Source organism: Nyctibius grandis, chromosome 1 (genome assembly GCF_013368605.1).
Source record: "Nyctibius grandis isolate bNycGra1 chromosome 1, bNycGra1.pri, whole genome shotgun sequence".
In the NCBI taxonomy this organism is placed as follows: Eukaryota; Metazoa; Chordata; class Aves; order Nyctibiiformes; family Nyctibiidae; genus Nyctibius; species Nyctibius grandis.
In genome coordinates, this window is record NC_090658.1 from 2181731 (window position 1) to 2206552 (window position 24822).

At 43.4% G+C, this 24822-nt stretch overlaps 1 protein-coding gene across 4 annotated transcripts in view; it reads left to right on the forward strand.

Annotated features, from left to right (window-relative positions):
• Positions 1-5262: 5262 nt before the first annotated feature.
• The window catches only part of CCDC85A (coiled-coil domain containing 85A), a 79159-nt gene continuing 59599 nt past the window's right edge, over positions 5263-24822 (forward strand). Inside the window, exons 1-3 of one of the 4 annotated variants that reach the window (XM_068402959.1) lie at positions 5265-5650; positions 8275-9190; positions 18331-18374. In XM_068402959.1, coding sequence (XP_068259060.1) covers positions 5432-5650; positions 8275-9190; positions 18331-18368 — 1173 coding nt within the window. In that variant the 5' untranslated portion in view covers positions 5265-5431 and the 3' untranslated portion in view covers positions 18369-18374. Of the gene's footprint in view, positions 5651-8274; positions 9191-18330; positions 18375-24822 lie in introns of those variants that run through there. The other 3 variants (XM_068402968.1, XM_068402949.1, XM_068402940.1) reach the window with 3 other exon arrangements.

Consider the following 24822-nt stretch of genomic DNA (forward strand, 5'->3'; position numbering starts at 1 on the left):
CCAGTCATTGTTTTTAAACGGTTGATTTTTTTTATTTAAATCTTTTTTTCATTGACTCATGAAGATGATCCAGCTCACCACACAGGTGCATGATAGCTAGATCATGAGAAATGTGTAGGTGGCAGTGGGAGGAAGTTCATAGCAAACTTTGTTTCATGAGAAATTCTTAATTTTGAAAAAAGGAGATAAACTTTTCAACAATTTCAAGAAGAAAAAAGTTTGTTGTTTTTTTTTTCCTTACAGAATAAATAGAAGCTATTTATCATAGGCAATTAATTAAAGGGTTTAAAGCTGAAACTTTCTGAAGTTTTAAAAAGCCCAATGACTAACTCAAGCTCAGCTTTTTTCCTCCTCTCCAGATTGTTAATCTGAGAACATTTTTTTCTAGATTTCTTTTACGTTTTCTCGTAGCTGGGCATACATGAACCTTTTTCTCTCTCAAAAATATTTCTGGGATGAGAAAACTGCGTGTTGCCTAGTTTAAAAAAAATTCTCGTAGTTGCACTGGAAATTATATTTGTGGGATTGTTTGTCATCTAGGTTGCAATAAAGCTGAAACATCAGTAAGAGAGTTTAGGAATCGCACAGTGGGCCCTCGGGGAGCCAGCCTTGTTCTAGGGGTCTGCGGGCTCTGCTGTTTCCAGTCGTTTTTCACTTTCTGCGGCTGTTCCTGGTGTGTCAGCTTTGCTGTGGTGCCAGTGTTCACAAATGAAACCCTGTCAAAGTAGAGTGGTGAGAGGCCTTCTGAAGGGCACGTGGGCACAAGAGCTTTGGAAAACCAACCGATAGTTTGAGTCACTTTCCCTTTCACATAACGTAGTGTGCTGGTCTGTCTATACCTGTTACAGATTTATTAAGAGATACAGTATAAATAAACCATGCCTAAGCAATGGGATAAGCTAGGGAACATGAGTATAGTTCACAGTGGATTGTGAACAGAATGAAGTTTGGGTTTGTTGAAAGTTGGCTGGTTACGTTTACCTATCGTGAAGTCAGGAGCAAAAGATGAGAATTGTGTCTGTAGATGTTTTTAATATCGCAGTGTCTGTAATGAAGGATTTTGTTTCTGGCCAGCTTTAGCTAGATGGCATCATCCCTAATATCCCTTGTGTGATGGAAGTGGGTATGCAATGAAGAAGAAAATATCAGTCTATTAATTTTTATATGTACTAACACTGTATGAGACTCTGTTAGGAAAAGTTGTTCTATATTGTATTGTAAATACATGGCCACTTAGGGCCATGGTCTAGTTGCCATGGTGGTGTCAGGGCAATGGTTGGACTCGATGATCCCAGAGGTCTCTTCCAACCTGATTGATTCTGTGATTCTGTAAAATATTCACATGCGAACGCACAGCACGGGGAGCAAACCAAAGGAATGAGAGGTCTGTGTGCAGTTGTGGGGCTGTGGTCTCACTGGGATCGTGGAGGCACGGTGGGATAGCTCCCATGACTGGGGTGCTGCCGTGGATGGACAGAGGCTCTTTAGGAAGGACAGGACGGGAAGGTGAGGAGGAGGAGTCATCTGTTTTGTTAGCAACGGGAAGGTATGGAGCTCTGCCTGGGGACGGGTGGTGAGCCAGCAGAGACCAAATGGGCTAGGATTAGAGCAGCCGGTGTGGGTGATGCTGTGTTGGGTGTCAGCTACAGACACATGAATGATGGGTAGAACATCTAGAAGCAACTATAACTAAAATTACTTGAACTTTTCATTTTTAAAGCTCTTTCCACTTCCTTCCAATTTGGGAATGACATTTTTCAAGCCTGAACTCCTCTCAAAAGTATTTTTGGAAAGTCTGAACAAAACCAGTTTAGCCATCTTTGTGTAAAATGCCTGCTATGAAAGTTTTCATTTGCTATGACACATTTTTGGCAGACAGCTATTGAACAGCTTTAGGGCCTCATTGGAAACATCCAAAAGTGTTTTAAAAATCATTGTATGATTGTTATTGGTTATAATAATGCTTAGAGACTCCGCCCAGCAATCAGAGACTTTTAAGGCTGCAGCGATCCCGGCGCTGCAATCCCCAAACCCCTTTGCCTAGACTCTCCGCTTCAGCCTGTGAGTGAGAATTATTCAGGGGAGTAAGAGTATTGCAAAAATTGGCTTTAACACTAAATAAAGTGTTTGTTTCGGGGCCGCTGTTGTCATCACCACTGATGGTATCAGCCCAGGCACAGGGAAGCACTCAGCGTCTGAGCAATAAGGTGGACGATCTGAAAGGCAAGTTTTAAAATTGCCAGGAGATGGGAATCGTTATGTCGCACTTCCCACTCTCGTTTTGATCTTGTTACACGAGCGTGAGTGAATGTGAAATCAGATCCTCTCCTTATAGAAACGTTCCAGATTAGTTTAACTTGATACGTTTTTGGTGCCATTATTAGAGCTATATTTGTCCCAAACTTTTGAAGTCTGACTTTATTAAAACTATTTCTAATGGCCGTACTTTATGAATTGTCCTTTCATATTTGTGTCTGTACGATAAAGCTGTGCCTCCTGAAGACCCAAATGTGGAGGCATTTCATATTGGTGAGCGTGGTGTTCCCTGGAGCTGTTCATCTCAGGTCTGTGCTTGCCGTGGCACCCCGTGATCAAAAGCTACAAAACGCTACTCCCGAGAAACGCCGTTAACGTTGAGTTGAGGCAAGTGGACATTCTTTCCTGAAGCTTTTGGATTAAAAAATTTCAGACATTTTTCAGTCAACTGTTCATTTCATGGAAAGAAATACATTTGAACTTTTAAAAACCTAACACTGTATGACCTTTCAACTAATATACTGCTGAATTAGAAGAATAAGAAAAACCTTTATTTATTGCTGTCTTTTTCCCAAGCTGTTCTTTTTCAGTTGCATTAAAATGGAATATATTTTGGCATAAAAGATGACAGCTCCTTTTCATGGCCTTTTGCTGTATTTTTGCTGTGGCTGGCCAGATGCTTTTTATCTAAAGCTTTGTTCTTTACAGTGGAAAAAAATTCAGAGGATTTAAGAGAGTGACAGAGTTTTCAGAGAAAATAAAATTTTCACACAATACTTAGCACTGATCAGGCAATGGGATTTCATGATGGCAAAGCTGCGTGCTTTGCCGAAACTCTCGTTGACAGTGATGGACTTCGGGGTTCATATTGCAGCTCAGCAAACATGCCCATCCTTTTGTGCTTCACTCTACAGCACAGGTACTCTTTGTAGTAGGGGTGGTGGGTACTTCTCCTGCATCCTGAGTAGGAGCCTGTACCTGTGGTAGCAGCTCAAATGTGATTCCTGCACCAGGGCTTTGGCAAGTGATGGTTCCAGGAGGAAGCTGGTGTGGGCTTGTGGGGCTGCCCTTGCTGGGCCACCCTGAGCTCCAGCTGGATGGAACCAGGGGGTCTGGCATGTCGCTGGGAAGGTGGGGGTACATGAAAAATGGATCAGCTGAAAGGACATCTCTGAATGGTGCTCGGAAAGGGAAAACACGTAGGAGCTGTTGGCATGGTGAGAATGCGAAGTGTAGCCCAAGATGGATAGGAGCAGGAGAACTTCTGTTGTGACCAAGTGACAGCTGATAGCTCAAGGAGATTAGGAGTAAGAACAAAGGAATAGCGTTTAACTGTTGCTGTGGCAACTTTTAAATAGTGTCTGATTTAACCATTCTTGGGGCAACTTTTAAATAGGACCACAGCAGAAAATAATCCTTGGCTAGTTGGTCCTGTGGCATTGGCTGATTTTCCAGCGGGCAGAGTTGCCGAAGGCAGCTGGGGCAGTGATGGTGGGATGGACAGGGCCCGTGTTCTCCAGCTGCCTTCAGAGCCAGCCCTGCTCGTGGGGCTACAACCTCATGATCTGCCAATGCTGATATTAAGTAGTTTAAATTTTCCCCTCAAGAATTGGAAATCTTTAATGATAAGTAATTAATGAAAGTGCAGAATTGGAGGTGTGAGGGCCTGTTAAGTGAGGCACCCTCTATCTGCAGGGGATTGTGCCGGGGAACTACATGACTTAAAAATGGGAATTCAGCCGATTCTTCACCTAATAAGTTTCAGTTCGTCCATTTCTGCCACCGAGACACCTCGTATCACCTTTCTTTGTCAGCAGCATGAATGGATTATCACGTTTCGTTCTCAAATCATCTGCAAGGCAGATTGATGTAGAGTCTTTGTATCTCTAAGCAAATGGGGAATCGCAAGCCCCTCGCAACGCCGCGACTGGATATTTTCAAGGAAGAAATACTAATATCCCAATCTTAATTCCCGTGGGGAGCTCATTTCATGGCACGCCACCTTCAGCATGAGCAAAGGGTTGAGTAAAGGAACCACATCTCGTTCTGTCTGGTAACGGCTCTGTGAAGCCGAAGTGTTCTCCCGGTGACCGAGCGCCGAGGCGGTGCTGGCAGCGGGTGATGTAATGCGAGCTCCCGGCAGCCGCCCCGCCGGAGGGATCGCGGTGCCGTGAGGGTGGCGGTGGCGGTGCCTTTGATTGCCGAAGGTAACGGCGCTCCCCGAAGCGCCTCCTGAACCGCGGGTCGGGGCCGCGGGGCTGGGGGCCGCTGCCGCTCTCCCCTCAGGCCGGCCGCGGGGCAGCCCCGGCAGCGCAGCTCCCTCCCTCGGGCCCGCCCCCGAGCGCTCCCGCACGGCCCGCCGAGGCCGCCCGCAGAAGCGGCCGGGGGTGCGCGAAGGCCGGCCCCGGTGCGGGCGGGGGGACACCGGCGGTGCCGGCCGGGCCCCTCGGGGCAGCCCCCGCCGGGCGGGCAGCGCGCGGCAGGTGGCGCCCGCGAGCCGCGCGGGGACAGCGCCGCCCCCCCCGCCCCGCCCCGCCCGCGCGGGCCCGCACGTGGCGCGCGCCCCGGTGAAAAGCCGCCGCGAGCCGCCCCGCGCCCGCCACTGGCACCGGCAGCGCCCGCACGGCTCCGCGCCGCTCCGCTCCTCCCGCCGCGGCGGAGCCCCGCCGCCCGCCGCCATGGTGCCGCGGCTCGGGCCCCGGCGTCCCCGCCGCCCGGCGCGCCCGCAGCCCTCAGCCGAGGGGCGCCGGTTGCCGTGAGAGGCGCCGCGGCCGCGGGCGGGCAGCGCTGGCGCAGCAGCGGGGCCGGGGCGCCCGCTGCTCCCGCTGACCTGTTGAAGGAGCCGGGCTCGTCGGGGTCTCCTTTGTCTTGGGCTTTTTTTGTTCTTTCCTCCTCGGCGGGGGAAGTTTGCTCCCCAGACCGTGGCCCCGCTTCCTCCACACCCTTTCCTCCTCCTCTTCCTCCTTTTTTCCAGGATCCGCTCCCTGGGGCCAGAAGTTATTTCCCTCGTAACCCCCAGCCCGGCCCAGCCGCCGCCAGCGCCGGAGCTGGGGGCACCCCCCGCCGGAGCTGCCCGCGGGCTCCGGGCGAGCCCCTTCCCCTGCGCTCCGCGGCGGCGGGGCGGCCCCGGGCGGGCTGCAGCCCCTGGGCGGCCGGGGGTCCCCGGGCCGCCACCATGGCCAAAGTGGCGGCGGAAAGTTGCGGGGCGGCGCCGGCCGAGGACTTGTCCAAGGTGTCGGACGAGGAGCTGCTCAAGTGGAGCAAGGAGGAGCTGATCCGCAGCCTCCGCCGCGCCGAGGCCGAGAAGATGAGCGCGATGCTGGACCACAGCAACCTCATCCGCGAGGTGAACCGCCGCCTCCAGCTCCACCTCGGCGAGATCCGCGGCTTGAAGGTAGCGGGGTGGGCAGGGTGGGACCCCTGAAGCTTCTGCGGTGTCTCCGTGTCCCCCGCCCGTCCCGCCGGGAGCGGTCTCGTCGGGCGGATGGTTTGTGAGGAGCCGTTCCCGAGAATCGCATGAAAAGTGAACAAGGACCGGAGCGAATAGTGTTTGATCCCGCTTAAGAATCGAGTGTCCGGTTAAGAGATGACCAACTGTTCGGCAGTCTGTGGAGCACGGCTGTTGTGTGCTCTGCCCCAGTGTGCTTTGGGTTGATGAAAACACTTAAGTCTTGTCACTTTTGTGTTAGACTACGTTGGTTTTTAGTAGGGTTAAATGGTCCTGTCTGAAGTGCATGTGAAAGAATAGCGTGCAGAGCTGTAGGCATTCAGAAGGGTTTGTGTAGCTTATGCTGTTTTCTGTCGCTAGTTTAAGATGCCTTACTCCTCTGTCTGGCAGTCTGGTGGGCTGCTGGGGAGAGCTGGTCATCTCCAGGATGCAGTGCAGCGTATGGCAGGTGATGGCAAACCCTTGGCATGGGTTTCGGGATGATCAGAGCCAAGCCCTAGTTTATTGTCTGAAAAGGATGTCTGATAACACATCTCTGATCAAACCATCTGCAGACTACAGTGAGAGGCAAACCAAGTCTGTAATGACTTGTTCTTTCTTAATTTAACTCTTTGGTTGGATGAGAAGCATAGTCCCTAATGTTTCCTTCCCAATTCTGAGGACTGGGAAGATGGTGTGATAGCACGTACACAGGTATCACAGACCTACGAAGTTATCTTAAAGTAGGCATGGCTACAAAACATCTGCTGTCTTGTTGCTTTGAGAAAGTACATTGTTTTTAGGAAATTCCTTCAGTGAGGTGAGGTTGGAAGGAAGGAGAGGAAAGAGAGATGCAGTGTGGGCTTTTGAATTATTACGTGAGAGTGCATGAGAAGAGAGCTCTTGACTTGTAGAACGGCTTTAAACAACTAAATTACTGAGAAAGTGTCTTTGATAATAGTGTAGCATGAAATAAATAGTATGTGGGGGAAGACTCTTCCTGTCTCCCAAGTTTTCCTGTTCTGCAAAGAGTGTGTGTCCCCTCCTTCTTTTTGACAATATATGGTGTCTGGGGGTAAAAAAGACCCATCAGTCGTAGTACTGTAGTAAAAATAAAGCTTACACTTTAAAGTAAGTTAAATTACAACAATAGTATGTTCTCCCAGTTATGTGCAAAGGTGTTGTGAGGTCACACGGATTTATGCATCTTCCAGATAAGTAACAAAACACACCAAGATGTGTAGGAAGGAGTGACAAATTCCTCTCTCAGTTCTGAACTCCTTCAGAGATGTTTAACTTCCGCCTTTTGTTCAGTTGCCTCAGCTGGAACTTTAAAAGGAATTTGGGAGAAGGAGGTTTTGAGCCCTGTGTTGGTGGCTGAACATCTCCCTCCTCTGTCCTGTGTGAAATAACTGGTCCGTGAGTAACAGTGACCAGCTGCGCCTGGTTTTGGCGGGTGGGTGCCTCCTGCTCCTGGCTGTTGAACTGTGGGCTTCCACTCAAACTTTTTTATTCCTCTGTAGGGTCATTTTAAATCTCTCTCACTAGCACAGATTTTTAAGGCTACCTCGTAGCCTCATTGAGATTTCTCCTTTGTCAAATATGGGTTGAAACTGGTCAAGTTCAAAGTTATTTTGAGGCAAAGATCAAACACATGCAAGCATGCACACAAAAGCTTCCTTCTCTTAACAAACAGTGCTAAAATGCTCTTTCCATAGGCTAAATTTTTAACAATTGTGGCTAATCTCTACTTCTAATATTGTACATAAGAAGGAATGAATATTTAGATGGGAGAAGGATAAATACGGTCACCAGACAGTTTAGTAAAACCAGGAAGATAAAATACAGAAAATGTTTTCTTTGGCATATTATTCTGCTATAGTAATAGCTTGAACATTTTTGCTTCAGACTGTTCCTCACTTAAAGAGGAGCATGGAATCGTGTACTTCATTTTGTTAGGAGTGAAAAAATCTATTAAAGCAGATTATTTCATTGCAGAGTGGTTGAAGCAATGCTGATTAAGTGTTGACTTGGCAAGGTTCTTCTATGCAAATCTGAAACAAAATCAAACAAGCCCCAAATATTTTAAATCTCTAAGTTCATCTTTATATGTGATCATGCTTTAGGGAATAGAGAGTATAAATGTTAATAATTAATTATTTAAGTGAGATTACAATTTCTGATGTACCTTGCAGTTTTATTCAGCAGTAACTCGCAGGTGAATATTTCTCAAGGGAGTGAGATCATCATGAGAGTGCTTCTGATCTTTGCCCAGTTTGGGAGCTGAATTATTCTGATATTTAGCATGAAAATTAATTAAGCACCTGAAACTTTTACACTGTATCGGAAGTTAGTCTTTGAACCCTTTAAGGTCAGCTCCACGTTACAATAACTTTTTGGACAGCAGCTTTGTTTGTTGGAAGCATGATGCTGTTATAATATGCCAGATCTACACACGCAATTATTTATGCCTCACTTGAGTGCTTAGATGGTGGGTTTATAGCAGTGCTGTTCACTGGCTTGTATAATGGCAGTGGTATCATGTTAATTCTTTTAGAAACTCCTGTGTCATGATTGTCTTTCTTTTACAGGATATCAACCAGAAGCTGCAAGAAGATAACCAAGAGCTGAGAGACCTTTGCTGCTTTCTGGATGATGACAGGCAGAAAGGCAAGAAGGTGTCCCGTGAATGGCAGAGACTGGGCAGGTACAGCGCTAGTGTTATGCACAAAGAGGTAGCCTTGTACTTACAGAAGCTGAAAGAACTGGAAGTGAGACAAGAAGAAGTGGTTAAGGAAAACCTGGAGCTGAAAGAACTGTGTGTGTTGCTGGATGAGGAGAAAAGTGGTGGAGCGGGCAGCCGGAGCTCTATCGACAGCCAGATCAGCCTGTGCCAGTTAACTGCGACGAGCACTTACATAAGAGACGTCGGTGACGGGAGCAGTACTTCTAGCACGGGAAGCACAGACAGTCCGGACCATCATAAACATCATCCAAGTACTAGTCCAGAACATCTTCAAAAAACTCGGGGTGAAGGAAGCCCTGAGCATCAGAAACACAGGAGTATCAGCCCAGAGCACCTCCAGAAGCCTCGGAGTTCTGGCAGTCCCGATCATCACCTGAAAGGACCGAGTCCGGAACATCACAAAACCATTGTCAAAGCACCTGAACAACAAAAGCACAGCAGCAGCAGCCCAGAAACTCTCCCAAAGCACGTTTTGAGTAGTAGCCCTGAACACTTTCAAAAGCAGAGGCCTGGTAGTAGCCCTGAGCACCAAAAGCACAGCAGTGGCAGCCCGGATCATCTTCAAAAGCACACGCCGAGTGGAAGTACAGAACATCTCCACAAAGTGAGGGGTACGAGCCCTGAGCATCTCAAACAACACTACGGAGGGAGCCCAGAGCATCTCAAACATCTCAGTGGAGGCAGCAGAGAAGGTACCCTCAGGAGACAAGTAACAGATGACCTGTCACCTCACCACAGAAGTATATACAATGGAATGAATGGTGGGTCAATACATTTAGTGAAAACTCGCTTTGAAAATGACTAAGGTAGTTTCAGTGCTATTTCAGCTATTTCTGGAAAAGGAATAATGGTTTATGTGAAAGGAAAGGTAACAAGTCTGGTGTTAGCATTATTCCTTTAGCAAGTGAATTAATCGGAATATACCTGGTTGTCCATCCAGCAGGTGTTGGGTGGACTAAAAAAGCAGAGGAGAAGTGCATCTTGAGTGTTGGTGTAAGGTATCAAGAAGCAGCTCTTGGCCTTGGTCCTGCTCTGTCGTTGGTGGATGTAACCTGTTTGTCCCTGAGTAGATTTCTGTTTGCATCGGGGAGGAATTGCGTATGTTTCTTGTCCTGCCTATATCTGGGTCAGCAGAGCGGAGGTGAATGTCTCCAATTTCATTTCCGCCTTCCTAACCTGCTCTGACTGTAGCTTTAAAGATTTTTTATATTTCCTTTTTATTGATGGAAGGCTTCATATATCCTTTTCCATAAACTCTGGAAAAGACCCCAGATGAAGAGATAGGCTCAATATAAATGAATCTGATAACTCCTAAAGCTTTTCAAAGCCTTGAGTTTGCATGTGTTTAATTATAACAAATTAAAAATTAAGGAAGATCTTAAGGTGGGTTTTTTTTGTGTTGTTATTGCTGCATTTTAGAAAGTTGCCCAGTAAACAGGCTTAGCTTTTAGGAGCTGTGTATCCTCACTGATTGAAATTAATTACTTTTTTTTTTTAAGATAGTCACAATTTAAGTATTTTGTTACTTTGAAAGAGGAGTGGTTACAACCATATTGAAGTGAATGAAATACAGCAAATGAAATGATTAAAAACCAAGTTCAAACATTCTACTATGCTGTAGAAATAACTTTTTATAGACTTAGCAGAATTTCTATAGTCTGCTTCATTTTGTTTCTTCTATGTTCTTTGAGATATTTTCATGAAGGAAATGAGCATCGTAGTTGAAAACCCATTTCTCAAACCTTTACTCTTAGATTTGAAGTCAAGCTCTGCAGAAAGTGATGATTTTGCCTTAGTGAATTGTCTTGGGTGGAGTTCATGTGTTTCCGTTTTATAAGCAGCTGTGAGAAGTTGTGTTGCCATCGGTGGAACTGACCACTTGTTGTTGGATCTGCTTGTGAGATGGAGGAGACAGTGAGCTCTGTGCCGGCTGCTGTCCGCATCATTTATCACATGGGTTCATTTACCTGTCGTGATTAACTTACAGAATGCCTTCAGTTAAGATAACCTGCTCTCTAGGGGTAAATCCAGATTACTTTCAGTGAAATGCATATACTTGACAGGGCTGACGAACCCCAAAGTGGTAAGTGTAGAGACTTCTCTTTTTAATGATTTTAGAATGATTAATAAGATGAGTGTATGACAACTGTGTGAAGATGTGTGATACATAAGTTATAAAAGTTGGTCTTATAAAACTTCCGTTAAATGCTGTATTTCTTTCTCCATTCAGCTCTTTCTGTTTAAAACTGACCTGGCTGTAAGTAGCATGAAGTATGGAACCAGACTTCCTAAAAGTGGCTTCTGACTTGCGCTCATGTTGTTCATCAGTCCAGTCACTGGTTCTGTAGAAAGGTGACCTAAGGTTTTAAGTGTATGTTTTTAAAACTCTGGCACAAAGATATGGCTTTTCTGCTCCCAACATGGTGGGCTTTCTGATGTCTTTTTGGTCCGAATAGTCTTGTTAAGAACTCTGCCATGTTATTAACAGTGCAATGAAAGCTGTTATTTTAAACCTGAGTTGACTGGCATCCTTTGTGCAGAGTATTTCAACTATCTACAATTTGGACCTCGGCCATAAGATACTGGAGAGGGCAGCTGGTGATTTGGGAGTCTGTTTATTGACTTTAATCAGAGCTTTGCCTGTCCTACACTTTATAAAATCATTTTTGGGGAGGACTTCTCTCACCAGTAAGTTGTCAAACCTCTCTTGTATTTATATAATTTGATGCAAACATAAGGTTTATGCCTTAAACTTCAGGAAAATACTTGGTCTTCACAGCAAGGCTGAATCGTTTTGGGTTTTTTTGTGTGTTGATTTTGTCAGCTGCTGTGAAGTTGTGGAGAAGAACAGTTAATGTGGAAGTGGTAAAAGTGCTGACCATTATCACTTGTTATTGTTGTGAAAGTAACGTGCATGTTCTGTGTGTACCTGTGTACGTGAACCTGCCAGTCGGGTGCAGATGGGGAACTGTGTGCTGAGCTGCAATGAAAATCCCCATCTTCTGCATCTGTTGTAAGGAATGGTGAAACTGTGAAAACATGAGTTAGAAAGTGGCATGGAAACCTGCCCCTAAACTCTGGGCGATACAAAAGGATGCTATTTTTGATTCTTATCCCAAAATCATGTAGTAAGTATACTATGTCATGTTGGTGGAACCTAGCTTGTTTTAAAGGTTCGAGTATATCCAGCTGGTAGATGCTGGATTGCCCATCTGTGTGATTATTTTGCAGGGCACTTCTCTTACTGCAGTACTTGTGGACTGTCGTTTGAGCAGCAAGTGAAGTGTTTGTGATCCTAAGTGATGAATAGCAGACTAACACCTTTTGACTCCTTTGTAAATAAAGGAATAAAATAATATATTTTACTATGTAATCAGAACTTACCAGACTCAGTACAAGCCTGTCCCATCTTCTTTGGTCTTAACTGGACTCTGACTCAGGTCTGAGAGGAGAAGGTGTTCCCCTATGTGTCAAACCTCATTCTAAAAAGTACTCTTCTGTGTACCTGAAATTGCTGTTCCTAATTGGAAAGCACGTTTGTGAACAGCCCAGCTCTTCCTGTTGGAATGAGAGCTTCCATGTGCTGCTCACAGCTCCCATTGACCCGGAGTTCTGGTCTTGTCAGCACTCGCGTGACCACAGGGAAGCAATGTATTCAGTCGTGTGCAGTTATCTGTACTAGAACTTGGTAAAGACGCGGGGAATGGAGTATTTGCAGGTTTCTGACAAACTCTTAAGCTAAAGTTAAAGCAGTTGCAATATAATATTACAGTGCTATCAGAAATACGATGTGTAGCTGTAGCCTGCTTTACAGGATACGGTATATGCATTAATCATTTGGGCTTCATGCATATTTTAAGCTGTCATGAGGTATGCGGGAAGCTACTTCAGTCTGAAGCAGTCTTTGGTCCATAGGCACAGCTGAAGGGATAAAGGATGATAATTCATCATAATTCTTCTCATTTTCTATGCTCAAAGGTTTGATCTTGGTATTTTTTCTTGTATGACATGTCAGCTTTCATTTATAACATTTATAAAGCTTTTAAAAAAAATACTTCAGGGTTCTCCTACGTGTTTTTCCGAAATGAGTGTCCTCAACCTTTGGAGTGACAGAAAATGGGATGCGAGAGCTAAATTTGGCTTGATGTTTGTTAATTGAAAACAGATGTATTTGATTTTAAAGGCTCTAACGAATAAAACATGATAACAGTCTTTTGCTGTGCTCACACCTAAATGGTTCTGGATAATGAGCACAGAGGTATTTGGGGTAGAAAGACTGCTGAAATTAGAAGAGAAAATACCAGTGGTAAAAACATTAAAAGAACATTTATGCAACCTAGAATAATAGATGACAGTAACTCTGACACAAATATGTGGGGTACAAGTGCCTCTATATAAATCAATGTGCTTTCAGCATTTGCAGTCTAAGTGGGGTGTTTCATTCTAAGCAATTTATTGGAAACTTTCTATTTTAAGAAGTCCTTTGTTTTACGCTGGGCTTTGACTTTTGTGTGAAGGGAAAGTAGCAGAAGGCTTTCATATGTGCTTTTTGCTTCCTGCTGAGGTTATTAATGAAGTAAAACTGCTGACTAACACTGTATGTACTGCTGGAGGTGTGAGGACTCTTACAGAACAAATGCAACAGCACCTCTCCTTGAGCAAAGGTATTAGTAGGCTAAATGGAGACTCAGCTTAAGTTTTGAACAATTTCTGCTATGAATGTGCTTCTTATAAGGAATATAAAACCAGAAAATCCTGCACTGAGTAAAAAGAGGAAACTGCAGCATGACTTCAGAGAGAAAAACTTACAATATTACTCAGTTAACTGATACCCTCTCAGTGGAAACAGCTCCCATGCTGCTGGCCAAATAGTGAAATGATGTCATGATTCGATGTAGGTTTGCTTATGTTTCTTAAAGTTGAAATGGAAATAATTTGCCTGTCATTAATAGCAGTGTGCAATATTTTGTGTGTGACTTGAGCTTTCCTCATGGTAACCACCACTGTACATCTGCTAATGGGAGCCTGATACAGCATTGCTTACTCTTGAGAGTAACCTGTCGTATAAAGAAAGGTTACAGGATTGATAGAAATTTTTGCTTGCCAGTATGAAGTTATCTACTATTTATTTCAAAAGTTTATTATTTTAAGTGTAGAGCTCTGAAACTTTCTGTCAATTGGAGTCGTTCAATTGAATTCCATAGGTTTTATGTCAAACTTGTATATTAGTTTTAGCTATTACACTCTGTAAGAGAACTAGGGCATGAGGTGTGAATATGCACGTGACTAGTGCATGCTGCATTTATTACCAAACTCATTTTTTGTGGAGTAATGTTGAAAGTGTGGCTTGTAATATCAAAACAATGAACTTACTAGAAACTCATGTTGTAGGGCTTTTGGAGAAGTTTACGCTTACATATCCTTAACTGCACTGACAAAACCAGTTTTGGTTTGAATGTTTCAGTATAAGGTGGATCATCCTTCCAGCAAAGCAAAACTATTTATATGTTAATGGGAAGACTGATGCCTCTCCTTGTAAAGAAACTTGCCTAATTTGGAACAGTTATATGGATGTTCCAGTGCTCTGATTACTGAAAAGTTCAGTGGGTGATCGAGGTGGCAAACAGACTGGCGTGCTGAGCAGAGGTTTGCTTCTGTCCCTGTCTGTTTGATGCTGGATAGACAGTGGCACTGCTCGTTACGGTGGGAAGTGAAGGAAGGATTCAGCTGAACAACCTCTCTTGTTACAGGACTACTGTAGCTTTCTGTGAAGTCACTGCTTCCAAGTTTTATGCTTTTTCCTTTTTCCCCATAGGTTGCATACCCGGCTACACAGATGACTTTGTTTTGCAGTAAGGACTTGATGCTAATTCAGCCTTTCTTTGATGGAAGCGATGACACTTTCTTTGCAAAAATCAGAATAGGAATATAGATATATTCTCTTTAACCCATCGCCAGTGTACCATGTGTCTTTTAGAGCAAGGTCTATGTTAGTCCGTGATGGGGGTGTGTGTTAATAAGGCGGGAGGGAATTGGTGATGTCTCTACAGCTGCTGCCAAGGAGTCAGTTACTCATTTCCCCCAGTTCACGTGGCATCCCACAGTTACACAGAAGTGCTGGTACAGCCCATTCAGGAACTCTCCCTTCAGAGCTGTGAGTAGTGCCCTTATCTCCCAAGCATTAACCAGTACCAAGTGGAGGTTAGCAGCTGTGCTGGCTGGCTGATCAGTTTGAGATGTGTGGCCATATCTCTTGTTGTGAGTGTCTGTTGGAACTTCACTGACATTTGACCACAGACCTCCAGACGTGAAAGGCTCACAATAAATCACTGTGCCGTTATTGACAGTGTCTGGACAAACACTCTGCAAGCCAGCCCTTGTGTGCATCCTCTGACTTGACTAGTGTTACACCTTGGATGGATCTGATGTACTGATTGTTTTGTTTATTTCATTGTGTGTTTTAAAAATAATGTATTTTCTGCGTAGTGAGTGGGAGTTTGTTTCGGTATGTACTGAAGGCAGTAGAAAAGCTTATTTATTTTTCACAGTGATTGGGTCAAGATGCAAGACATTTGCCTTTACCTCTGAGAGCTCATCAGGAGATTGCACAGCTCTTAGTGTTGTCTGCCTGACATATGTGGCCAGATTTTTATTTTATTTTTTTTTAGTGCCAGAATGGAGACTCCTCACATTAAAGCCTTGTGTGAGACCTTCCTTGGAGAGAGTACCTTTAACCTGAGGACAGCACCTCATGTAACATAGTCCTTTGCACAGCTTTCTGAGTTAGTGTTATGAGTTTATAATAGTAAAATATGTTTTTAGAAATATCACCGTGATTGTCAAATTCTTTGAACTCTGGCAGTTATAATGCAGAGTTAGAATATTATAATAACTCTTGGCAAGTGCTGCTTGTTTAAGAACTTCAGCCTTGTAGGGTATATTATGTGTGTTAATCAAAGGGTGTTCTGTCTCTTCTGTTCTATTAATGGGATTTTTTTTTATGAGTTTTTTTATTTTATTAGGAAGTTAACAATGGAGAATTGCTGCAGGTTGTGCAGGGATTGGAGCTGAACTGGTTAACAATTAGGGAAGAGCATAGCAGTCAGTATAGCGTGGGGTTAAAATTTTGTACTACCATTCGCACACAAAGTGCATAGATGTTGACAGGAGTCAAGGACGGTGAGGCGTTCCAAATTATAGGGTATTTAATGGGGCATAATAAAGCTTTGTGGACATGAGAAAATGACTCTAGCAATGAAAATGCATTGGCTTCTGAGCCTAGTAAGTCATGTCTTAATTAGTAAACTGAAGCACAGCTTATCTTAGGTCTTACTGTCATATACACAGATATATAGTTACTGAGAGAGCATTGAGAATTATCTTCAAGTCCTGATCCTCGTATAAATCTTGTCTGCATGTGCTGCTTGAATAGTTAAAGGGTGCACTCTGTTAAGAGAATCGTTTAGGACTGAAACACTGAGCTTTGAATTGTGCTTAATGCAGAAAGAAGTAGATATTAACATAGCACATCCATACTTGTGAAAAGATTAAAACCAAATTATACAGTGCTTGTGGTATGATCGGTTTTACCACAGCCTTGAATCTGCAGAAGAGGCCACTGGGTAACCATCAGTGTTCTTGTCTGTCTGAAGAGAATGGTGGCATTAAGCCACGGTAAAGAAAAAGGGATAGAGCACTGTACCGTGGAATTTGGAGAAGTATTTTAGTAGGATGCTCAGTTGTAACTCAACTCTTAAGCCACACTAGCAGATTTATGCAGACCCTCATTGCTGTGAAATGGCGTAGAGCTCAATGGTTAAAGTCCTGAGAAGTGTCATACATGCCTCTGGATAACACAAAATGAAAGATAATATGGGAATCCTTGGTGGTTGGGAGAAGAGATCGGATTCATTTGGTCTAAGGTGAACATCAGCTTCTAAGTAATAGAAACAGAGGGTGAATTTCACTCTGATGTGTTGATCCGCTGCTGCTAATGGCAAAAGGGTCCTGGGCCCTGGTGGGGTGGGGGGTGGGAATTGCATTGGTCTGATCCAGTGGGGCAATTTCTAATTCCTGTGAGGTGGTTCTTTTGGTCATTGTTGCTTTGCATGTGCGGGCAGTTTGTCCGCATGCTCGTTCTCCAGCTGTGGCTTGTAGTATTCCTTGAGGACTTAATAACATGGTCTTCACTGTTAGTGCAAACTTGAAGTACTGTGAAGGGTTTTAGTAATGTTCTTTGATTCCTTTATGTACACGAATTAAGAATCTGCTATAATCTTTGGGGCACTGACAATCAAAAAATCAAAACGTATTTAAGTAGATGAGGAGAAAGATCCACCCTTCTTTCTTTCCCCTCTTTGTGCTATTTCTTCTTTTGAAATCTGATCACTTGTGATGGCATTTTCAGACAGTATCACAACAGAAAGATACCAAACAAAATGAGAAAAGGGAAGGATTAGCCTGGAAGAAGCCTTGGACAGGGGGACTGAAAGACGGTGAGGTATACTAGTAATAACAGTGATCTGTTTTGGAGGAAATGAATTAGATAAATATAACATGTGAGGGGGAAGGATATCTACTAAAGTCTTCTTTAAAAAATAAATACACTAATGATACTAGTCTATGCACAGTGTTTTTGTAAATCTTATTTTTTTTCAGTACTTTTAATTCTGCAAGATACACAAGAAGGAGTTGAGATCGTGATTTGAGGTCTGTCCGTGAGCATTTGGTACACAGCATGGAAATGTTTGCAAATTTATTGATTGTGAATTGGAAAGCTGCTATCTTGAGCTAGGCTGTCTGAAAAGATGAACAGTTACGGGAAGGCTGTGAATAACAAATAGTCTTAGTTCAACTAAGTCAGCTTACAGAGGGGAAAAATGGTGGCAAGGTTTGTAATACTGATTTGTAAAAGTCCATATAATAATTTAAGTGATGATTTAGACTCATCAAACACAGTAGTATTCAAGCACTGTCAGGAGAAAAGATATGTTCTAGCTGAGAAATCACAGTGAGCCATGTGGTTAGCAACAATATCGAATATCTCCTAAAGGTCTCCATTTTGGTACTTCCTCAAGGTTACCCAAATTATTCCAGAGCTCTTAATGCCTGTAGTATCGAACTTCTCTAATTTGATCAATAGTGAGATACCTCCTTCAAATGTTTGGCATCAAAACTCACTGGAATTCTTTCACTGCATCTCTCAAGTTCCTGTGAATTGTGAAAATTTGCCGTGATCGATGCTTGCTGTAGGCTTTTGGAGCGTGCACTTGTAACGTGGGTTCAAAGAAAAAATATATATGCTTTTTACAGAGCTTGCAGGACTGATTCATCAATATGTTGCTTACATTTACGTGAAGTTCAGATAAGCCTGGAGAAAAGCATTGATAGGCGACCCACATCCCCCCTTGGTTTCTGAGTCTATTTTTTTTTACAGTGGATGAATCTTAATGATGTTAAAAATCCATCTTATGATTTTTGTGGTCTGAAAACATTAAGATGGGTCTCTAAAAATACTGTTTGATTAGGAGACAGAAAAAGAACATCTCACTGAAGGCAGCTGAATACATCAAGCACAAGCATCTGAATGCTATGAGGTACAACCTGAAAATTGGCTTAGATCTTCCAAAGTATTTGAGCACTTGACTCCTTGTTGGCACCTGACTTGCACTGAAATTGGATGCCCAGACAGAAGCAAGATGCTTAAATAGCCATGCTCGTGCAGTGCTCTGAATGAACTCACTTGCCTGTTGTTGTCATTCATCTTGCTTGCTCGTGCACATTTTAGGATTTTTTTGTAACCTGAAATTAAATTTTGAATTTTAGGTTTTTGCAGGATCATTAAGTCCAGAAAGGAAACATGAAAGCAAAGCGTTCCAACAATGTTTTTTTTCCTAACCAGCTCTCCAACCACCAAGACCAAAGGCTCTGCAGTCTTAACTAAACAGCAGAAGATACCAGAACCTATGTCTCCTCCAGGTACAGGTGCTAAGAACTTTCTGATTTATTCCTTGTTGTTGGAACTTGACACCTGATCTACACTCCAATCAATAATGCCGAATGCTACATTTTGACTGCTGGCAACCATAGCATGTGCAAATATTTTGGAGAACTAGGAGGACAAAAGCATCCTGAGCATATTAAAATAAATCCTAATTTCAGCATTAAGGCATTGGTATTTGTGTGTTTTACCTTCTCTATGAACGTAATAAAATGGAAAGATTTCTTAAACTTTCAGAGTGTACTGAGAAGTTGTATCAGACTGATAAAAATGAATTGCTGGATTGCCTGACAGCATGGAAGTGACTGATCAGACTGTCTTGGAAGCTTGGATCTCAGAGTTTTATCCTCTTGAGTCACTCCATTGTCCTGGTTTTGTCAAGAATGAGTTGGATAGTGCTGACTCCTTGTATTGATCACACTGCTGCAAGTACATCCAGCTGTAGACCCATGGAATACTGAAAAGATACTTGAGGAAGTCCAAAAAGAGATGTAACACGAAAGGACTTGCTTGACCCTCTTTCACGATAACTCTACAACAATCCAAATTAAATGAAATGTATTGTACTTAAATGACAAGTCAACGCTCACCAACTGCCACCTGGAAATGTGTACTTCAGGCACTGAAGCTAAGAGTCAGTTTCCTGGGCAACATGTTCTATTCCAGCTCTGTTGCTTGATGGTGTTTTTATTTTCTTTTTTTAACTAACAAAATCTACAGAACCGATTCTGATATCGGTTTGGAAAATGGGTATTTGGAGGATCAGTGAAGAGTGTTGGAATGAGAAATAATTTCTGTTTGCTTTGAGAGCAAAATATCTGTTGAATTTATCAGTATGCTTTAAATGTAGCAAAGCTTGGCTCTGTCTGCTTTGTGTTTGGTGGAGGTGCACTTAGCAGATGTGTTTTTCAGTAAATTGACGTTAGATAACAATCCTACATGTCACTTAAACCTAATGTGAGGTTTTTGGATATTCATTGTCCTTGTTACAGGAGAAACAGGGCGTTGACTGGGGAGATGCAGTCAGGTGACACTTACTCTCAAATTTAACATTTTCAATTAAGTGCTTTTAATACCCCCCAAATTTTGTTAGATTTTGATTGATTTGTTCTTGCAGTGCTCCTCAGAAATACATCATGATGCATAGGAAGTAAGAGGCTCTTGAAACTCATGGGAAAGGATCTGTAATGGAAGATGAAAGTGATTAGATTTTCACTGCCCAGAGTGAGAAAAATCCAGATAATATTTGTATTCTGTTTATTAGGAAATGCTGTTTCCCAGGGAACCAGGAGCATCTTAATTCCAAACACTGAACCTCCCTGGTCTGTTTTTACCCATCAGTGTAGTGTTCAGGTGCCTCTGCAGCGTGCAGAGTTGTGCCAGTCAGATGATGACTAAACCAGCCGGCTGGTTGATGTGTCTCGCTAGCAGGACTGTGGATATGGTGCTTACTAGGTACTAAATTTGTGTCCCCATGATATCTGGTGAAACACAGTGGGAAAGGTTTCAGCTGGAGATGGATTAACTCGTGGCAGTTCTAGCCCTGGAGAGCTCCCGTGTGTTGAGCAGGATAGCATCAATGTGTGGAACACGCACTGATTTAAGTGTGTGAGTGCAGCCAAGATATCAGTTGCACAAAGTCAGAAAAAAATGGCTTTGTGAAGTTGAGACCTTGATGTGTGTAGTGAGCTGTGGAGGCACTGTTAACATGAGGAAACCCTTGCACCTGTTAGTAGTGCCTGGTTATTACTTAGGACTTTTTATCAGTAGTTCTCAAACCAATTTACCAAGGAAGCAAATATTGTGGTCAACGTCTTGTGCATGAAGAACAATGGACTAAACAACTGACAAGGCAGGATTAATCAGCTACCAACTAAACCTTAAATCCAGGTTTCCCGAGTCTTAGCTACTGATAATTCCATTTCATCATACCACTTTGCTAACAGCTTTTTTCTTAGATAAATCTGGTTCGAGTGTGGTGTAAAAATTGGGGCTGAGGTTACTCACATGCCTAGAAAACACCTTTATGAACAATTAGCTTCACACAAACATTTTCAATGTGTTTCCTTTCAAAGTCAACTTTTGAGGCAGTGTTTCCTTCCTTCCTGAATTTCCTGAATTATAGTAACCAGGCCAGTGGGAACAAAGCTACTTTTATTTTTTGTATGTGTGCAGCAGGCGTATTAGAAGCTGTTAATGTACCTCTTGCATTTAAAGGCATGCTTAAAAATGTCTTTGCACATAAAGTGATTTACAATGAATTCAAACTTTGAGTAAAACTGAAGTGCTGTGATAGCTTTTCTAGAGGAAGCTCTATTTTTCTGTCTTGTTTCTTGTAGCCTGTTTTAAATGTTGCAGAATAGTTGTGTACCTGTGGTTGTCTTCCCTTGGGAAATCAAGATGCGGACAGGAATGAGAGGCATGGTCAGCTGTCCGCTGGGGATTTCACGTTGCTAACTGGTGCAATCAAAAGGAGTATTCAGCTTTCTTCAGAATAAAATTTGAAAATGAAAGCTCTTATATGCTAAAAAAAAAAGGAGAACAGGCTATTTTGGCAAGATGGTCATTTGGCCCTTAGTATCGATCAGTTATGTGGCATCTTGTGAATATCCCAGGGAAGAGGGGAAGTGGTACCCAGCAGATACACATCTCCATGGCGAGTCTCAGTCTGAACATCTGTGTGTCTGGGCAGATGTGGAAGATAAGAACCTGGTGAACTGGTGTGTGTGGAGATTTTTTGACTGAGTGCTGGTATACTCATTTCTGACAGGTAGGTGATTGCTGCTGCTGTCTATCAAGTGCTGCGGGCTGAAAGGTTTACTTAAAGTCACGGGAAGCAGTGGCTGCGTTGGAGGGACGACTGGGTAAAGGTTCTCGCTGTCTGCTGGAAGATGGAGGTTTCCTGTGCAAAGTAAGTGTAGCAGAGTCATTTCTGAAAATGTTTGTGAATGGCACCGATCAGAATTCAGTCCAGGATTTTAAAGCTTCGTGGTAATGTACGCTCAGTGGGGAATCAGGCTTTGACGTTCAAAAATGACAGCCTAAACATTTCCAGTCAGTGATGTGTGGTGACAGGACTACAGTAACGATTCTTGTTATGAGTAGAGAGTTACTGCAATTACAGCAGCTTCCTGCCATGCTAAGCAGGGAGTTTTTAATGGCACTTCTCAGGATGAAATGTGGTCTGAGTGCAACTTAATGTTTCAAACCTGTGCAGAGATTAGAGAGACAGTGGTGCTATTTTAATCTTACTTATAAACTAGAGCAAACACCAGGTTGCGAGACCAGAGCATGATGTAGCAACCTGTTAGTCTTTTAATTATCTCCTTCCTAATTAGATCAGTCTGATTATTTGGTATTTGAAATAAGTGCATGTTTTTAAGTTCTCAGGGCAGTAGCTTTTGGAAAAAATTCATTGCTTGTCATTTTACAGGCATTTGGTCTTTCATGCTGAAGTATGGGAACATATGGCACCACTTCTGATGTAGCACTTGTCTAAATAGCTTTGCTTGTAAAATTTTCTGCAGAGCCATATAATTTTCTCCTGTGAAAACATTCCTAATGTATTTAACCAATTTTATAACTACAGCATGGGATTATCACGTTTTTGTCATTGTAAACTTTTACTGGATGTAGGTCAAGAAATTCAACTGTGACCCCCGAATAAGAACAATGAACAGTGAGTAGTTAGAAATTCAAAGAGACTAGTAAAGAATATAATAGTGATAATTGCATAAAAAATTAAAATAACTTATCAAAACACTTCCCAGATGTTTTGAAAGGGACAAAATAGTAATTTTATTTTTAAGCTGAACTCTTGGGGTATCACTGACAGTCACTGGAGACGGAATCCTGTAGTACAGTGTCCAGAATACTCACATGGTAACTGCTTACGTCTCATGTTTTGTGTTCAGTCTAGTGAATGCACTTTCCAAGTGATAGTGTTTCTTCTGCCTGAGCCCTGTGACGCTTGAGTCATGAACATGCGTTTAAAAATGTAAAATAGCAACACATTCATCTATGTACAATGCAGGGAAACTGAAAAAGTTTCTGAAACTGAAGAGTTTGACATAGCTGGAAAAGTTAGAGGAGCAGAATAACCAGAATACTTCTGTATACTTCTGTCTACATTGCTAGATTGTTACTCAGCATGAGAGATGATTAGCAGGAGGCTAATTGGCCTGTTAAATAAACTTCTTTAGAAATGAGCAAAAATATTTCTCTCAGGGAATGATGCAGATCTAAAACTCTTCTTACACAGCGGTGGGAAGGCAAGGATTCTGATCAGTGTGGTCCTCCTGCAGTGAAGTTGCCAAGGCAGGGGTATGTGCTGAGCATCTCCCACGTTACCTGCCGCTCTAGGGAAGGCTCTAAGGCGCAGGACTGGTGCCAGGCTGATGACGGGGTCTTGCGCTGCCCTGTTGCTTCCCAGCATTTGTGTTATCCAGGAGCCAGCAGCTTGAGTGCACGTAAGGATGGAATTGGGCAGGCTTTGAAAGACAAGCTGCCAGGAAATATCTGAGCGTGCCTTCTAGGAACAGGGGCAGGTTGTGTTAACACCTGAAGCACCGCTGGCTACTTAGAATAGATGACCGCCTGCCTGTTTCAGACTCTTGTGTACTGTACTATAGAAATGCACGTGTGTGGCTGTGTGTGCTGTCATCTTGCTGCTCCTGAAAACAAAATGCCTCGCCGTGTTGTCATGTTGGAGATACTGATCTAGCTGATGAAACCATTCAGGGTTTGATGCTGCTTTTGTTTATGCAGGTGGCTGACATACACTTGCGTGTTCCCACCGAGTTCACAGGCTTTTAGAAGCAGGCTTTTTATTTTTAAGTGGTGTGAGCTGGGACTTAGAAATTTATTCCGGGGGAAGCAGGCAGCGATCCCTTTTTGCCCATAATGTTCTGATGTGAAGGAAATCTTGCAACTTTTCTTGCAAGAAGTTCTGGTTTTCCACTGTCTGCTTTCAATAAGATTGATATTTGACATGGAGACTCTCGGTCCAGGTTTGAAGACAGTCAAAAAATCGCTATGGCCTTTCTCTCCCTGGGGCGCTGCCGTAATTGATCACCCCAGGGCTGGGTTCCTGCCCTCACTGAAGACATGGTAGGAGCTGCCTCAGCAGCTTTTAGCAGCAAGGGAGGCACATCAGGCTCCCTCTCTGCTGCCCTGGAAACACTGAGCCAAGCACAGAGCTCTGACAACCCATATACCTTGTACAGCGCTACAAGGGATGGAGCATCTTCAGTCTCCAGGAGAGGAGAGAGCGAGCAGCTCCGCCAGGAATGCTCCGGGAGCTGGAGCACGGAGGCAGGGAGCTCTGTCCCCAGGGGGGTTACAGGTGGAGGAGCAAGTGCACAATTGCTGGAAGTGGAAAGGAAAGAGAAGGATTAACTGAACAGGATCTCCTTTCCCCTCACTCCTGAAACGGGGTTCAAAGCTGATTCATTGCCATCTCTAGGGAAGCGGCCCTCAGATGTGAAGGCAGTGTTGTGGCTGTGTTTGATGCTGAAGGTTTGAGTCGCACCCTAGTGAGCACAGATGATAAAGTTGCTCAGAAGAGAATTTGTCGTTTCTGGTTTTTTTCTGAGAAAAAGAAACTAGAGGAGGTTAGACAGATGCAGAGCTATATTAAGGAGTGTCTAGATTGTAAAGTGAAGGACTCTGAAGAAGGGAGAATGTCATAATCCAGTTACCCAGAGTTGAATTGTGGTGAATTTGCACTGTTCTTTAACAGTATCCCTGCCTCCAGGAAACAGAGGTGCAGGAGAGCAGAATTAGACTGTAGGGGCAACCAGAGCCCCAGCATTTCTGAACTGGAAATGGTAGGAAGTGATGTAGGTAATGACTGCTTATATATCGCTTTTTTGTGGGTGATAAATATAGTAATTGCAGAGTTTTGTTAATGACTGTGGAATTTTTTTGTCAGTTGCAGATATCAGTTTGATATCCTTCCCCCGTCGCCCTGCTATCAGATGAAGAATAGGACATTTATTACAGTATCTGCCAGCCACGGCGTAGCTGCCATCATGGTGGTGCTGATCCTGCCCAGCTCACGGTGGGTGCTCAGGGTTTTTACTTCCATAGCACCTCTGAGCTCCCCAGGGCTTTTGGTGTCTTGAGCATGTGAAGGTGCCTGCTGCAAGTGTTGTGTTTGAGAGGGGAGAAGTACGACTGCAGCTACTCCAGCAATCTTAGCAGTTAATAGTGCAGAAATGTACATTTTTTCTCTATACCCTCTACTCTTCTCCCAGAGCTTTCTGTAAAGCAGGACTCTTCCCCTGCGTATTGGAAGGCAGAAGTCTTTAATTATTAAATACTTATTTTTTCAAACAATTGCTGCCACGGCATGGGTGAAAAGTCTGTGTTAGTTGATGAACTCTGCTACTA